The sequence below is a fragment of the Dermochelys coriacea genome, chromosome 9 (genome assembly GCF_009764565.3).
Source record: "Dermochelys coriacea isolate rDerCor1 chromosome 9, rDerCor1.pri.v4, whole genome shotgun sequence".
Lineage (NCBI taxonomy): Eukaryota > Metazoa > Chordata > Testudines > Dermochelyidae > Dermochelys > Dermochelys coriacea.
The window spans coordinates 45,658,709-45,676,483 of record NC_050076.1 but is presented as its reverse complement, the minus strand read 5'-3'; the positions used below and the strand labels follow the sequence as shown (position 1 = coordinate 45,676,483).

The window sequence follows — 17,775 nt, the reverse complement described above, 5'->3', positions numbered from 1 at the left end:
GTCATCTGCAAAGTAGTCTGGGTATGTTGCAGTGGAGATCTTTTTTTTTTTTTTTTTTTTTTTTTTGGACCAAGGCATCTTTAGTGTTGGAGTAGGTTATTTGGCCCTCTTTCCTTGAGCAGTAGTCAGTTTTTCAATCATCATTTACCTATGATTAATATTGGTTCTTTGTTCTGTATGCTGAAACTCTTCTCTTCATTTTCTGGCCAGTTTTATTTGAGCTGGAAAAAATAATGGATCTGCCTGGACGTTATTATTGCAGGGAGCCAAGACATGCGACTCTATGGTTTTAATCATCCTTCAGTCAAGAAGTTCTTGGAATCGCCATCCAGATCCTCATCTCCTGCTAATCATGGATCAGAAACACCATCTGCTAAACCATTCAGAAAGTGACTCATTATCTCAGCACAATGACTTCCTCCTGGCAGAAAGACAATGGCAATCTGGACATGGAAGAGCGATTGGCAAACTACCTGGATCAAAGACCAAGCAGAAATACCGGACAGGGTAATGTAAAGCTGTGAAAAGGGAGGGTGGGCAGAAGGACAGAAGGTGGTGTGGTCCCAGAAATTCCTCCCAACTACCTGGAGGGCTAGGGCCAGAGGGTTGGCAGTATAATTTTCTCTAACCCTACTCTCTGGGAATATGTCTACATTGCAATAAAAACCTGTGGCTGTCTTGGTCAGCTGACTCAGGTTGACAAGCTGCAGGGCTATAAACTTGCAGTGTAGATGTTCAGACTGGAGCCCAGGCTCTGAGACCCGGGTCTCAGTGCCCAGGCTTCTCCCCGAATGTCTATACTGCAATTTTATAGCCCTGCAGCTCAAGCCTTGTGAGCCTGCGTCAGCTGACCTGAGCTCTGAGACTCAGTATGGAAGATTTTTTTTATCCTGGTGTAGACATACCCTGGGGGTCCTTCCATGCCCCACCAGCAACTTGTTCTGTTGCCTTTCGCTGATCGTGCAGACTCACTGAGGATAGGTCTTCACTACAGAATTAACTTGAGTTAACTCCCCTCAAGTTAGTTTAGTTCCAGTGAGAGTGGCCTTGCTATGAAATAGCTCTTGAACTGCAGAGTGATCGGGTTGGCAGCTAACAAGTTAGACCAGTGGTTTTCAACTGGGGTACATGTGCCCCTGGGAGTACTCAACGATCTTCCATGGGGTACTCAACTCATCTAGATAGTGTTTCTCAACCTGGGGGTTACAGCCCCCATAGGGGTCAAGGGATCGGTTTAAGGGAGGTCATAAGTGCAGGGCCAGCATTAGGGGGTGGCAAGCAGGGCAGTTGTCCAGGGTTGCACGCCAGAGGGGGTCCCCTAAAGCTAAATCACATGCTTCAGCCCCGCTGCCTGGGTTCAGGCTTCAGACAAGGCTCACAAGTGAAAAACAGGCTCAGGTATCACACTGAAATGTAAGTACAATATTCATATTCCAAATAAATTTATTTTATATTATATAGTAAAAACTGAAAGTCAGCAATTTTCAGTAATGGTGTGCCTGTGATGGTTTTTGTATTCTTTTATGTCTGATTTTTATAAGCAAGTAGTTTTTAATTGAGGTGAAACTTGGGGTATGCAAGACAAATCAGCCTCCTTGAAGGGGTACAGTAGTCTGGAAAGGTTGAGAACCACTGAGTTAGGCTACAGATCCAGTTAGCACACGGTCCTTTAAGGCGGAGGTTCTCAACCTTTTTCTTTCTGAGACCCCCCCCCCCCCCCCAACATGCTATTAAAAACTCCAGGGCCCAGCAGGGAACGGGGCCTTGGGGCTCTGGGCCGGGGTGGTGTGGAGCTCAGGCATAGGTCTAGTTTGACTTTTATTTTGGGTGGGCACAAGTGAGATGGGATCAAGCCAGCTCTGCATGGTAGGGTATGTGGAGGGAGTGCCATCTCCAGTCCCTGACTCACCTCAGCAGGCCACCTACTGGTTTGGGGTGGGGCTGCAACCAAAATGTATAACTCAAAGATGGGGGCTCAGCTCAAAAAGTTTGAAAACAGCTGAGGGTGCAGGGAGAGGGGTACTAAGGGCTGTATGCAGGCACAGGGGTACCTCAGGGAGTAGGGAGGGGATAGGGAGGGGCTGTGTGCGGGCAGGGGGTAGTTCAAGGTGCAGGGAGGGGAGTCAGCCAATTTGATTTAAAAGCACCACCACACTCGAGCTAAGAGGTTTGTTTATGAACGGAACTCAAGTTAGTGGCAATGCTTGAGTTAACTGTGCAGTGAAGAAAAGCCCTGAGAGAGAGGGGGAAGTTTGTGGCTCCCAGCAGTGTTGTATCCAAGCGAGCATCCAAGTTGTCTTGCCAGATGGTGGCTTTCTGCTGGCACGTTGCTGGGACGCTCATTGTTTTGGATGCGTCTCTCAGTGGTGCAGCTGCCTGGCTGCTAGTTGCTATGGGAATTGCATCACTTACAGCAGTTCTGAAGACTTCATCTACTGTATCTGAGGTTTGGTCTGCTCAGCACCCCTTTAGATAATATGATACTAACTGGCAGGGTGTCTTCATTGATTAAATCATCCTATGGTGTTAAAGCAAAAACCATCTCCTTCTCTCAGAAAGGGAAGAAAGGGGAAAAAAGTTCCCTTTCCTATAACAAGCACCAACTGTTCCCGTTTTCAATTTGGTCAGTTGTCAGCTCACTTCCTTCAGAGGAATAGAAACAAATTAATTCACTTGCTCCTGGGGGTTGCAAGTTAACAAATTAACTCTTCTCTGTACAGTAGCAAACGGTGTCTTCTCCTCTGGAGAAACAGATTCCTCGTAAGCAGCCCCAGTTAACAACCCTACACAGGAGAAAGGGGAATCTTCTCATCTGTACCCAGTTGCTTCTCTGGGAAATCATAATTAGCCTAACTTGGTATCCATTTCCTTTCTGGCTGCAGCCAGAATGCTGCCAGCAAGGTGGGATCTGTTTTTTTCCACTGTTCCCAGGAAAGTGTTCAACTCTTTTATAAATTCCCAGACTTAAGCTTATGAAGAATCAATAGCATCTTTTCACCTGAGGATCTCGGAGCCCTTTTTCAAATAAGAACCAAGACTTGCACCATACCTGCGAGGCAGGCAGTACTTATTACTGCACCCATTTTACAGAAGGAAGTTCTCAGATTTGCTCGGGGTGTCTCAATGAATTGGTTGCTTAGCTGGCAGAGAAACTTAGGAGTCTTGATTCCTGGTACTGTCCCAGCCATAACCATTACACAGCATTGCCTAAACCAAGGCATGATTGTTTAATAACATACAGACTAATAGAAATGATCCAAATCTGCCAGAAGAGTCCTGTAAAGAGTCTCTCCATTTCCAGCAGGAAAAAAATCAGAGCCCTGTAGTTACTATTATAGCAGAACTTCATTAAACCATACCAGTGATGGGTTGACCCATTGAAGATAATTGAATTCCACAGTTTGGCAAGTAGCAGTAACCAGTGATGGAAATAACTGATTCTGTATGGCACATGAAGTTGAATAATGCCCAGCGGAATGGAGTAGTATGATGAGCAAGCAGGGAGGCAGACCAGAACCACCAGACAAGTAGCAGGGCCCCAGCCCTGTTCTGGAGAGTTACTGACAGCCAGAGTGTAGCCAGATCTTGACTGAGTGCCCCCCAGTTAGCCTGCAGTAAGCCCCTTACTTTCCATGACAGGATTTCACTGTTTGTTCTTCAGTAAACTCAGCACGGAATCCATTTTTATTGCAGACATGTGGATTGTCAGATTACTGAAGACCCTACCACAGCAGTTCTCAACAGCGGGGCCCGCAAACCTTTTCAGGGGGGAGGCGGGGTCCTGCAGCTAAAACCCAGAGTCCGAGCCCCAGTACCTCCTGCAGGGCTGAAGCCAGGACCCGTGGGGTTGATGACCACTCCGCTGCAGGGCTGAAGCCAGGAGCAGTGGGGCTGGAACCTCTGTGCTCCCCACAGAGCAGAAGCTCTGAGCCCATGGGCAGAGTTGGGAGGCAAGGGGATGTTCTTTTCCCCCTCCCCCCCCCAAAAGAAACCCCCCTACACTGCAAAAGCAGGGCAGCTCCACACACATTTCCCAGCCCCTGCCCCCTGGCCAGGTCGGAAGCGGGAAGCCAGAGCTGGGGAGTGCAGGACAGCTGTTGCTCTGGCTGGGTGCCATGGAGCAGGTATCTGCAGCATTCCCTTGTCTCCTGTTGCTGCTGGTGCAGGGGCTTGAAGCTGTTCCTCAGCTCCCAGCCCGCTTTGCTCACACACCCGGTAAGAGCCTGTGGAGGACCTGTGGCTGGCAGAGCCCTCAGGGAGCAGAGACCACAGGAGAGCCCTCCCGGCACACAGCCCCTAGCTACGCCTCTCCCTGCACCCTGAGCTACCCCCCCCTTCCCGCATGCAGCCCCTAGCTACCCCCCCTTCCTGCACCCTGACCTACCCCCCTTCCCGCACGCAGTCCCTAGCTTCCCCTCTCCCTGCGCTGCCCCCCTGCCCGCACGCAGCGCCTAGCTATCCCTTGCCCACATGCAGACCCGAGCTACCTCTCTCCCTGCACCCTGAGCTAACCCCCAGGCCCTACACAGCCCCTAGCTACACCCCCGCACTTTGATCTACTCCCTGCCCACACACCCCCTAGCTACCCCCTTCCTGCACCCTGAGCTACCCCTGCCTGCACACAGCCCCTAGCTACCCCCTTCCCTGCACCCTGAGCTACTCCTCTGTCCGCACACAGTCTGTAGCTACTCCCTGAGCTACCCGCATGCCTGCACACAGCCCTTAGGTACCCTCGACCTGCACCCTGAACTTTTCAAACTTTTTGAGCTGAGTCCCCCACCTTTGAGTTATAAATTTTGGTTGCGCTCCTTCCCCTCCCCCCCCACCCCAAACCTAGACTGGTAGGTGGCCTGCTGAGGTGAGTCAGGGAGTGGAGGTGGCACTCCCTCCACATATCCTGCCATGCAGAGCTGGCTCGATCCCCACTGGCCTATGCCCACCCAAAATAAAAGTCAAACTACACCTATACTCAAGTTCCCCACCCTGGTCCAGAGCCCCGAGTCCTCTCTCCCCGGCTGGGCCCTGGAGTTTTTATAGCATGTTTATAGCGGGGCCTCAGAAAGAAAAAGATTGAGAACCCCTGCCCTACCATATTCTCAGGGCAACATTTTCAGCCAGTCCAAGAGCCCAGAGAAGTATCTCTAGTCCTCTTGCAAATGACACTGAAGCACATACTGGTCCTGGACCTGATTACAATCTTACCTTCTCCTGTAGATTTGTCCTTCAGTTAATAAGTGTTTGCTACAAGGTCACTTGGGTTGTTTGTGTTATACCTGATGATTGATGCCTATTCATTGGCTTTATCTGGATGTTGGTGCTCTGTTGTTATCCATCATTCTTACTGGAGTAAGGCCAACTTCTTCCTCCAGACACATATCTGGCACTTCCATTGAAGTAATTATAGAGGCCCTGGGGGGCAGAATTTGGTTCTAGAGATCAGGGCTAAGATTTTTAAAAAACAGCTACTGATTTTTGGATGCGCAAGTTGAGACTCCTGAAAGGGGCTTGATTTTCAGACACCAGGTGCTCAGCACTTTCTGAAAATCAAGTATCTTGAGGTGGCCATCCAAATTAATTAGTTGCTTTTGTAAAATATTGGCCCAGACTAATTGTGTCAGATAACTGGACCCCGGCTTTGCCATATAGTGTTTATTTGCTGTATACATAAATTACTTGAAATTGGAAAGTTAGCAATTTGTAAAAAGAAAAGGAGTACTTGTGGCACCTTAGAGACTAACAAATTTAAGGTGCCACAAGTACTCCTTTTCTTTTTGCGAATACAGACTAACACGGCTGCTACTCTGAAACTTAGCAATTTGTGTATGTCTGTTTTAGAATGGTTTTTTTTTAATTGGTCTACAGCAGCTTACTTTCTAGTACCAAAGAAGTCTGTGTTTGCGAAGTTGATTTTTGCCTTTTTTTTTTTTTTTTTTTTTTACCCCTCAGGACACTTCTGGTGTTACAAGCTCTCTCAAAACAGGCCAGCGAAAGGCCAGTCTGTTAAATGATGAAACTTCACGGCTCTATGTGAAGAAAACAATCGTGGTTGGCAACGTCTCCAAGTTAGTATCTAAGATCTTACTAATTGTCTTAGTTGCTAGCCATCGAGTTGAATTGTGGATTAAAGTTAGGAAGTAGCTAAAATTGAGGCACACTCCAAACGATAGCTCTACAAGCACTCCTGGTCCAGTCCTTCCTTATTGGCCATGGGGTGTGAGCAATAGCTGTTGAGGGACCCAGGGCTAGTGCTCATCGTAATAACAGTTGTGGAGTTTGATTCTGCACTTGCTTCAAAACTGAGGTTTTTAGAAATTATTTTGACCCGTTCAGTTCTTCCAGTCCCACCACCTGCAGCACTAGGCCCTGATCCTGCAATAGGATCTGCCTGGGAAGTCCCTGAGATCCCACAGGGCTCCAGTTGCAGGATCAGAACCTTGCTTTGGTGAAGGTAGGAGTTAGTATTTGATGGGATGTGGTTCAATGAAGCCAGGATAGTCAGAGCTGGACTAAGACAGTAGCACTGAGCTATTACGTGATTCCCACCATGGTAAGAGATGCAGGCTTAGTTAGTACCATAGTGCTGTATGGTAATTTTTGGAAATGTCATTGAATTAAGGTGAAGACAAATTAAGGAAATGTCATTTTATGTTTTTTGTGTCAGATTGAGCAGCATTTCTGTCAAAATCCTTGCAAAGCCACTTAATTTTGTCATTAAAGTTCTGGAAATGGGTGTGGTTAGCATAGTGCAGGCATGCACTGTGCGAATTCCCTTGCATCCTATTGCTTGTGCAGCTCACCTCTATCAAAAGCTAGTTAAAAAAACAAATATGGAGTAACAGAAATTTTGACAACTCAAAACTTCTTTTTAATTCCATTGTTTTCCAAAACCATTCCATTTTTCATTTTCCAGAACGTTTTAAATATTTTTTTCCAAAATCAGAAATTTTTAAAAATGGGATTCCTTTATTCTGGATTAGCAAATCCCCCCCGTATGACTAAAATGACCAACCAAAAATTGACAGTATAAAAAGGATGAAACCAGCCCCAAAATGTGGGAGGGGAGAGACTATACCTCATTTAGCAGAATTTTTCATTTGGAAAGCTTTGAACAGCTCTACTTCTGGCCATCAGCCCGAGCTGCAGCACTACTCACGTTCGGTTTTTTTTCCCAGAGTAGAAGTATCAAATTGGTGGTGAATGTTGGATGTTGTTTTTCTTACCATTAGAGATGGGTCCTAAAAACACCCATAAACACTGAGAAATCTGAGTCCAGATCTTGACTTTGTGGGTTAAGCCCTGTAGTTTTATTATAAGTTAAGATTTATGTATATTATGCTTGACTCTTACCATTCTTCAAGGTGATTTAAGTTTCCAAAACTGTATGAAGAGGATTTGATAGGTAAATTTCTCTCACTCGTAAGGGGTTAAAATTAACCCCCCTAATTAGGAAACAAGGATTAGATGGTGAAAATTTACGAATTGTGAATTGTGCTATTTCACACAAAGGGTAACATGTATATATTGAGATACCAAGGAGTGCAGTTAAAGCAAAGAGATAAATGTACATAAAAGCCATTCAGATTTGGATAAGGGAGTTTGAAGGGTTTGATGAAATGTTGGACGATGCAGTTAAGATGCTCCAAATATGGCCGGTGGTATAGACCTAAATTAGCCTTTTACTGTTCCTAAAACTCTTGCCAAATTGATCCAAAAACAGCATAGCAAAAGCTTTTGTGTATGCAAATTTATTTTTATTTTACTTTTTCTGCTAGGTATATTCCTCCTGACAAGAGAGAGGAGAATGATCAGTCAACCCATAAATGGATGGTGTATGTACGAGGCTCTCGGAGAGAACCCAGTATAAATCATTTTGTCAAGAAAGTCTGGTTCTTCCTTCATCCCAGTTACAAACCTAACGACCTGGTGGAAGTCAGGTAATGAAGAATTACTTGAGTCTTTGATCTTGTCAGGATTGAAATACTGAAATTCTCACCTTCTTTTTATGGCTGCATTGTTGGTATTTTAGCTTAACTTCTGACTTGGCTTAACTATAGCTAATTCTCCAGGTGTTTGCCAGCACTTGGTAGTTGTTATGCCACAGTCTTGTGAAACACATACCAAGTTGTTTTACCTGAAAGAGAGCCTTTCCTACCCGAGAGAAACTTGAAATGCTGTATTTCATATTAGCAGTATGGACTTGTGTATCTGTTGTTTTCATTACATCACTTACATTGCAAGTTTGGCTACACGCCAAATGAAACATGTTCTCTCCCACCCAGTCCAATGTGAAAAGTTCGTTTTCTTTGCCAAGTTTTTAGAATTCCCATTTGTTTAAAGATACTTGTGTGTTTCAGTAAGGAGCTTTTTCCTCAAATGCCTTTCTCCTGCTCTCTCCTGTGGCCAACTCACAGTCCTGGGTTTAACCTCATGCTTTGAGGAATGACTACAATAACAGTATGGCTGTGTTGACACTAGAGAAAAGCAGTGTCAACATTCCCTCCCCAAAACCATTGTTGAAAAATATTTCCCCACTGAGGTCAACAGAGTAAACTACAGGATTTTTGTCCCACAGTAGATTTCCACTCTTCTTTCTGCCACTAAGATATGGGCATAACACACTCAGACTGATTAGGAAAGTAACTCCTATGTACATTGACCTCAGTCCCTCTGCAGGACTTGTCCAAGCACCTTTTAAAACACTGGTGTGAAACCACTGTAGATGGCATTTTTATAGGATCTGTCCCTTCTCTCCCTCTCTGGGGCTATGTCTACACAATTGCGATAAGTTGACCTATGCTACGCAACTCCTTCTATGTGAATAAGTCAATGTACCTTAGGTTGAGTTACCATGGGGTCTACACCACGGTGGGTCGATGGGAGAAAATCTCTTTTCGTCTTACCTTACTCTTCAGTCTACCTTACTCTTTACTAGACCTGCTAAATTGATCATGCAGACCTGCCCTTAGAAAGAACTGTCTGACACCTATTTTCACCTTTTTCACACTCCCTCAGTGAGAGTGCTGAGAAAATGAGGTTTGAGCAAATAACATGCACTATTCATTCCCTGCATTCCTTCCCTACTAATAAATTAACAACCCTTATTCCCATCATTGATTTATGACATGGAAATCTGTATACATGGCCAGTGTCCTTGAGACTGCATTGCTCCTGGGCAGTCAGGATTGAAAGGGGTGGGGGAGGCAGGGTTAGCTATCTATCAGGAACTGATAAAAATTAAATAAAATCCCAGGCTAATATAAATTTCTATAGTTTATTTTTTTTATATATATAACTCTCTAACATGCATCCCTTCAGCTGGGACATACTTCCTATAAAAGGACAAACCTGCACTGGCAAGAGTGAGGGTCCAGAAGTATTCAGGGAAGGTGGTGTTCAAAATGAGGTTGCTTTGGTCTTGTCTACCAACACTATAATACTGTCTTTTATGACTAGATAGATGGTAGGAGGGAAAAATGATAACTCTGCATTGGAAATTCAGCTTGCGACAGTGTCAAATGGTACTGATTTTCACTGGTACTGACCATCTGACATCATGCAGCCATTTATTAAGGAATTGACTCCACTACTTTCTCTTCTGGCACAATGTTCACCATTTTGGCATCATTTTCTTTTACCTTCCCCCATGCACAATGAAGATGTCTCTGTGGCTGTCTACATAGACCGCATGTTCTCTCTCTGGTGGAGAGTGGGATTGAGGATAATTAGCAGCCAATCAGGAAAGCATTCTTTTGTTTGAAGAGATGAATGTGGAAGTTGTAGTACAGGTATCTGTAATGTAAATTTCTGTTTTGTTTCCAGAGAGCCTCCATTTCATTTAACAAGACGAGGCTGGGGAGAATTTCCAGTGAGGGTTCAGATTCACTTTAAGGACAGCCAGAACAAAAGGATCGATATCATACACAATCTGAAGGTACTTCAATAGAATGGCTGGTATAGAGGGTGATAGTCAGCAAGAGAACCTATGGAATGTGCTGTGTTTGTGGCCTTCCTCTATTCTGTTTGTGTACCACTGACATCTGACTAGGGGACATATGAGAGGAAGATGGAAAATACAGCAAAGTAAGTGACATCAGCCATATAAGAGGTGACGTTCCATTGGGGGCATCCAATGTCTAAGAAGTTGGAATTGACTCTGCCCAGAGAAGTAAAGTGTTTAGCTGCTCTCCCCTGTGATTTTGGATTTTTATCATCTTCTCATCAATTTTAACTTGCTAGGCTTTTAGTAGGGGCATCTGTCTCTACATAAGGAGTGGTGGTTCTATTTAATTCCTTCCCGTGGTTTTACCTGCAGCTACCAAGGATCTGCAGCCTTACAATTCGACTTACCCTATTCTTGAAGGGGTGAAGAGGGAAAACCCAGAATCCTCATTTGTTTCTTATGGGCCTGATTTTTCCAAAGGCTCTGAAATGCAGAGGATTAATGGGTGCACAGCACTTCTGAAAATGGCCATTGCTTTTATTTTCTTTTTAATTACTTGAGCCCAACCCCAGCAGAATTCACTTATTACCCTTCCTTTTTCACTATTCTTAGTTGTCCTCAGAACTTTGTCACTGCACTATTGTAGTTTGACTTGGGTCTTGTCTATGTTAAGGAAAGTCTCACCAGTGTAACTACATCAATGCACGCTCATGGTTTAGGTATTAGGGCTGATTGAAAACTTTCCATCCAAACTGGTTTTTGATGGAAAATTTGTTTTTTGACTGAAACTTTTCACTGAAATCCTGGAAAACTGAAATAATTCAATTCTGAATTGCCACTGCTGTGCCACATGGAAGTTATAGATGGGATGCCCCATACTTCCCTTCTCTGTGGGTGGGCCCCCCAGCTGCACTGCATCACCGTGGTCCTGGCCACGTGACTGCCCTGATGCACGCATCCCCTTACCTTGGGGAGAGACCCTGATGCATTCTGGAAGATGTCATCTGGCCCTTGAGCCTGGCTTATAGAAGTGAATAGGAGCCTGAAGCAACTGAACTACAACTCCCATCAGGCATCGTTGCTGTATTTCAGAATTGAAATATTTCTGGCTTTGTCCAAAATATTCTTGATTTGACTTTTTAACAAAATCTCACCTCCACCTAGCTCTAGTAGACTTGCAGTTTACGGTGGTGCAGCTTAATCTGGTAAATGAACCAGTTAATCTACATCAGTGTAAACCCTGCTTTGTGCCAGTAGATCATGTCTATGTTAAGAGTTTGTACACTGGTGCATATGTCCTTAATGTAGACAGGGCCTTAGTCTGCTAGCATGAGTTCTTCTGAAATTTGTATGGCTCAGGCAGTCTCTGCTACTGGGTTCTTCTGTCGGCTGGTATCACAGTTTTCATTGAAACTTCCTGTCTCTTGTCTATTGATGGGACACTGGGTAAGGTGACCTCAGTCGGTTAGTTGGCCTGAGGATAAACTAGCTAAGCTGTAACAAAAATTCCATTTAATGATGCTGCTGCATATAATTGAGATTGTTTCATATTTATCTGGGTTTATGCAAAGAATAAAAAGGACACTTGTCTAAGGATAGAGTCACTTGTACCTTAAATTATTTTTATGTAATTAATTTAAATTAATTAGAATTTATTCTAATTAATGCAGAATGCCAGTCTCCCCTCCCCCCATAGATTTATATGCACACCCTATCTTTCCCCCCACCCAGCAGCAGCATGGTTTTTCTGCTCACTACAAAGTGCAAACGGTGCTACTTGCCAAAGAAAATGTGATCTCTAGCTTTGTTAAATTTGATACATCACTGCTCTGCTATGGAATCACAGTTTATTGTAGTTAGGAACTTGCTGCTGTGTTACTATTTCAGAAAAGATTAGTTGTAAACTTTAGCTAAAATATCAATATTTTAACATGTTACAATGTACTCACTCATCTAATTGTTTTTCACAGTTGGACAGAACCTATACTGGCTTGCAGACACTTGGTGCAGAAACGGTGAGTTACTGAGCTGTAGAATGGAAATACTAGCTGTTACATAAAATCTTTCATGGACTGTGTATCCCAGAACACTTAGCAAAGTAAGAAGTTTAATACTAGAATTGTAGTGAGTGTAGCCAAGTAAAATTTTATCATAGTTTTAACTTTTCATAATAAAAGCATGGAAACTCTTTTTAAAAATGTCTGCATGAGAAGTAAGAAATATTATGCTTGTAGTAAACCCACAAACTCTGTTCCACCTTTTATTTAGTTGTGACACTTGGAGCATGTTTTTCAGACCTAAAGAAGAGCTCTGTGTAGCTCAAAAGCTTGTCTCTTTCACCAACAGAAGTTGGTCCAATAAAAGACATCAGTTCACCTGGCTTGTCTCTCTAATATCCTGGAACCAACACAGCTACAACAACCCTCCAAACTACCTTTTCTTGTAACAATAGATTAGATTTGTATTACAACATGAAATGATAAAGCAATTCTGGAAAGTGACTTGGCTTGATGCAGTGCTCATTCCCTTAAATCACTGATGTTTCATCTTTGTTATTTGCAAGAGAAATGCATTCAGATATTTTTAAGAGAAGCAAACTTTCCACATATAAATAGTATATGTGTATATTTGTTAGAAGATCAGTTGAATGAGCTTAACATAAAAATACACACAATCTAGCACATAAGTATAAAAGAAAAGGAGTACTTGTGGCACCATAGAGACTAACAAATTTATTTGAGCATAAGCTTTCGTGAGCGACAGCTCACTTCATCATGCTCCAGCTAATTTGTTAGTCTCTAAGGTGCCACAAGTACTCCTTTTCTTTTTGCGAATACAGACTAAGACAGCTGCTACTCTTAAACAAGTATAAAAATGAATTACAGAACAGAATGAATTTAGAGGTAATAGTCAAAATAGAGAATAGTGAAGCCAGTGGCCAGCACTATCCTCTTGATTCAAAAGGATTTATGACTTGTTCATTTTAGCCATAGTTGGGTGAACTCCTTCTTGTTGTGCTTAGTTGACTGTTTTCTGCAGTATAGACGGCAATGTAATGTAGTGGTTAGAGCTCAGGACTGGGATTAAAGACAAGATTCTATTTTAGACTTGGGATAAGTCACTTAACCTCAATCATAGTTTATCATCTCTGATTTTGATTTTTCTCCTCTGTTTTACTAAATTGAAAGATTTTCTGTGGAGTTCCATAATCTCAGCTTTTCACTCAGTGAAGTAGATTTTAATATGGGCTTTCTCAAGATAGTGAGGAACACTTTTGAAGAGTAAACAAATGCTGTAGTGTTTATGCTTCAAGGGATTTCCAAACCAAGCATACAAGGTTAGCCCTTAATCCTGCTTTGAGATCTGAAAAACACATACCCCTGCACCGATGTGGAATCCCACTGACTTTAATGGGACATCACGCAGATTAGTTGTTCAGGATCTGGTCCTGAGTTTGTGGGAACTTTGTCTGATGATGTTCACTGTTCAGAATTCTGTAGGGGTAGATATGTGCTATTTTGTTGTGGTATTTAATATCACAAATCATTGTATTTTTCTAGGTTTTGTTGTAGGCCTGTGAGACATTTGCCCATGCAGCCTCTTTTGAAATCAATGGTAGCTCCATGTGCGGAGGGCTTTCAGGCTTTGGCCAAATTAAGGCATCGTAACTCAAAATATTTGGGCTGCCAAGTGCATAATTTATCGTAATCCTTTCACCTCTTTCTGGAAGGTAGTGGATGTTGAGCTACATCGGCATTCTCTTGGCGAGGATTATCTCTTTTCCCAGTCTTCTGAATCTGACCTTTCTGATGTCCCCACGTCTTTACCATTACCACTAAGTATACCAGCACCAATGAAAGCTTCTTCACCAATTAAACAGTTACTTGAGTCCATTCCAGATGCTTCTGTGGAAAAAGGTAAAGCAAACTGGTATTTGTGTATTCTAATTTTGTTTGGAATATGTGGCTAGTACTGATACTGGGGCTGTCACTTTTAATGGGTTTTTGGTTTACAAGTTACCATACTCCTACTTCAAGCTATATTGAAATAGCCCATAAATCATCTGACTGGCACCTAGCTGCTAAGTGTATTGAGGAAGCAACAGGCTTGTGACAGAAATTGAATTCAGAGAAGTATTATTTATCAAGAGTTCATTGAGTAGGTCATTCTGCCAAACACAGGAACAGAAAAAGCTTTCTGCAGCACATACACTTGGAAAGAGCAACTTGGTGAATAGTGCTTTCAGTTATGCTCTGTGCATTTCAGTTAACTTAGACAGGTGATCTTCTCAGCCTGTTTAAATGTGTGAGCCTTTCAGGCATAAATGTACATTTATGAGTACTGGGATTGTCTGGTATCTGCAGCTGTGTTGGCTGCAGAAAAGGACTACCTGTGAAGGTGTTAGGGGAATGGGAAGGCTGCAGTATTTATATGTCCCCTCTTGTTTCAGTTTCTGAGCATCTCCCATCTTTAATGGCTTTTATCCTCACAATATCGCTGTGAAATAAGGAAGTGATGCTATTCCCGTTTTACAGATGGGGGGGCTGGAGAACAGAAAGACTAAGTGACTTTGCACAAGGTCCCCAAGGAAGTCAGTAGTGGAACAGGGGAATTGAAACCAGGATTCCTGATTTCCTGGCTAGTGCCTAACCGCTGGACCATCCTCTAGCGCAGTGGTTCCCAAACCTTTTCATGTCATGATACCCTTTGGGACTCACCTCTGTTAACACAACCCCCAGTGGTTACGAAAAGGAGGGAGGTTGTTGGAGAACGAGCCTACCCTGCACTCACCCCACAGCAGCAGCTCGTGTCCCACAGGGCTTAGCCCAACTCTCCACTCTAGGTGTTGCATCCTAGCCAGGTTAGGCACATACACCTCTCCATAGATGGAGACAGAGGGGCTGATGTCCCAAACCAAAGTGGCATTATGATCCCATGTGGTAGGTCACAGTGCCAATCAAATGTGGCCCTCCACCCCTCTGCCTCCGAGTTTGATTGGTGTTGCGACCTAGGGCATGGTGGTTTAATGCCACCGGGTTTGGGACATCCACCCCACTCTGTCTATTGAGGGGCGGATGTGTCAAGCATCAGGGGTGTTTTCCTTCCCCGCCTCCCCAAATGTATGATCACCTATCCTCGATCTGGGGATCGTAACCCACAGTTTGAGAAACACTGATCTGGGGCCTTCTATCCTGGGATGTTGAAACACTTCACAAACATTAATTTTGCCTCATTACACCCCAGTGAGTCAGGGAATTATCTTTATTTTACAAAGGTTAAGGGAGATGTCCAAGGAAATGTGTCAGAACTGGGAATATAACTCAGATTTCCTGACTTCCTGTCTGAGCCTTAACCAGAAGATCCTCACTGTTTGAAGCAAATGCCTTCACTAGGCTTAAATAGAGCGGTTTTTGCCATACCCCTCCACACTGTCTGCACCTTCTGTGTCAGTCATGATTCTGTCACTGTTGATAGGATATTTCAAAGCAAGGACCTATACTTTTCTTACTGCTTAAGCAGGAATATAATTCCCACTTTCAAGGGCTGTTCCTCTGGGATAATCTTTTAAGTGTCCTAAGCACTGTCAAAAATAGCTGCCACCTTTTCTTTGAACATTTGAGCTATCTTTACTTCTGTGTATCTTACAGAAACTTTCATTGTCCAAATAGCCTAAGTTAAAACACTCTTCCTTAAGCATGGTTTAGTCTTATTTAAACACCAACTTTTTGCACCATTAAAAGCAAGTTATTTTCTGTTGTATAACAAAGGCTACCATGATCCTGCCCTACATTCAGACTCAGATTTATAAAGCCGGAGGGGACCGTCATGATAGTCTAGTCTGACCTTCCCGCCCATCACAGGCCAGAGAGCCTCACCCATCCACTCCTGTAATAGGCCCATAATCTCTGGCTGAGTTACTGAAATCCTCAAATCTTGATTTAAAGACTTTGAGTTACTGAGAATCCACCATTTATACAGTAGTTCAAACCAGCAAGTGACCCGTGCCCCATGCTGCAGAGGAAGGCAAAAGAACCACACAGTGTCTGCCAGTCTAATCTAGGGGGGGAATTCCTTCCTGACCCCAAATATGGTGATCAGTTAGACTCTGAATATGTGGACAAGATCCACCAGCCAAACAGCTGGGAAAGAATTCTGTGCGATCTACATTTTGTAAAATGATGGTGTATTTTATCCCAATTACCATTTACCTCTGTCCTTAACTACTGTATTTCAAAATTTGTTTTAACACCATGTATACAATTGAATTGAAACTAACAGGCCTGTAGTTTCCTGGATCACTTTTTTTCCCCTTTCTTAAATATAGGTACTATATTTGCAATTCTCTAATCATAGGGCATGATTCCTAAGTTTATGGATTCATTGAAAATCAATGCTATTGGGCTTGTAATTTCATGTGCCAGTTCCTTTAATATTCATGGTCCCATTAGCCACCTTGCCACTGCCCCCAAGCTCTTCGTTACCCTGAGTAAAACTGAGGCAAAGTATTTGTTTAGGTGTTGGACTATACCTTGATTATTTTTAATCTCCACCCCATCCTCCATGTTTAGCACTCCCACTTCTTCTTTTCTTGTTTTCTTTTTATTTATATGGCTAAAGAACCTTTTATTTTGTATTTCATTTCATTTGCAAGATCCAACTCTGCTTAGCTTTTGGCAGCTCTCACTTTTTCACTACACTTTCTGACCTCCAAAGGTGTGTGTACACTGCAGTTAGGCACCCACAACTGGCCTGTCCCAGTTGACTTGGGCTGCGGGGCTGTTTAATTGTGGTGCAGATGTATGAGCTCAGGCTGCATTCTGAGCTCTGGGACCCTCCCTGAGCCTGAATGTCTGCACGAGGGTCCAGAGCTCAGGCTGCAGCCTGATCCCAAATGTCTGCACTGCAGTTAAACAGCTCCTTAGCCTGAGCCCTGCATACCCTAGTCAGCTGACATGGGCCAGCCCTGGGTTTTTAATTGCAGTGTAGAAATACCCCAAGAGAGAGCCTACAAGTAATGGATCAGCAAGGAAAGCTTTCTACTTTCTCCCAATAACCTGTTAGAGATGCTTGTTCATCCAGTTTGGTCTGCAACTCTTCCCTATGAATTTTTTCCTGTTGCTTGGGAAGCGGGCTCCAGGTAGTTTCTTCAGATTTGGCCTTGTCTATATTTAACAGCTAGATCCGCAGTGCTGCGACCGATGCAGCGGTGTCAATTTAGTGGGTCCGGTGAAGTCAATGGCTGAGCACTCTCCCGTTGACACCTGTACTCCAGCTCCCGAGCAGTCGGCAGGAGAGCATCTCCTGTCAACACAGCACAGCGTAGGCACTGCAGTAAGTGGACCTAAGTTGCATCGACTTCAGTGACGTAAAACTGAAGTAGTGTAACTTAGGTTGACTTACAGCTGTACTGTAGACCAGCCCTTAGACTTAAAGTAATTCCAAGCCACCTCCACATTCAGTTCTTCAGTCCAGACCACTTCCCCTAACTAATTCCCTTAATTTTTTTAAGTTTGCCCTTTTGAAATCAAGGACATTAGTTGCAGACCATTTTTTTTTTCCTTACGTTTAGTTTAAACTGGACTAGGCAGCTCCTGATCCCACAAACCAAACCCGTCCTCTACAACCTGCTCTTCTATGAGGTCCTTGCTACCTGCCAATGCTAAATCTAAAATGGCATCACCTCTTAGTGGTTCAGTGACTGTTTGGTGAAGAAATCTGTCGGCTATCACATCCAGGAATATCTGAGTCCTACCATTATTAATAGCGCTTGTCCTCCATTCTATATCTGGGAAATTAAAATATCCCATGATCACCCAATTCCACTAGTATTTACT

The 17,775-nt window shown here is 43.6% G+C and overlaps 1 protein-coding gene across 1 annotated transcript in view; it reads left to right on the top strand.

Annotated features, from left to right (window-relative positions):
* The window catches only part of YEATS2 (YEATS domain containing 2), a 77,328-nt gene that overhangs the window by 9,459 nt on the left and 50,094 nt on the right, over window positions 1-17,775 (top strand). The window contains 9 exon segments of the mRNA XM_038416303.2: window positions 263-284; window positions 287-375; window positions 377-423; window positions 425-507; window positions 5,948-6,062; window positions 7,773-7,934; window positions 9,820-9,931; window positions 11,911-11,955; window positions 13,671-13,857. Of these exon segments, the coding sequence (XP_038272231.1) occupies window positions 263-284; window positions 287-375; window positions 377-423; window positions 425-507; window positions 5,948-6,062; window positions 7,773-7,934; window positions 9,820-9,931; window positions 11,911-11,955; window positions 13,671-13,857 (862 nt within the window).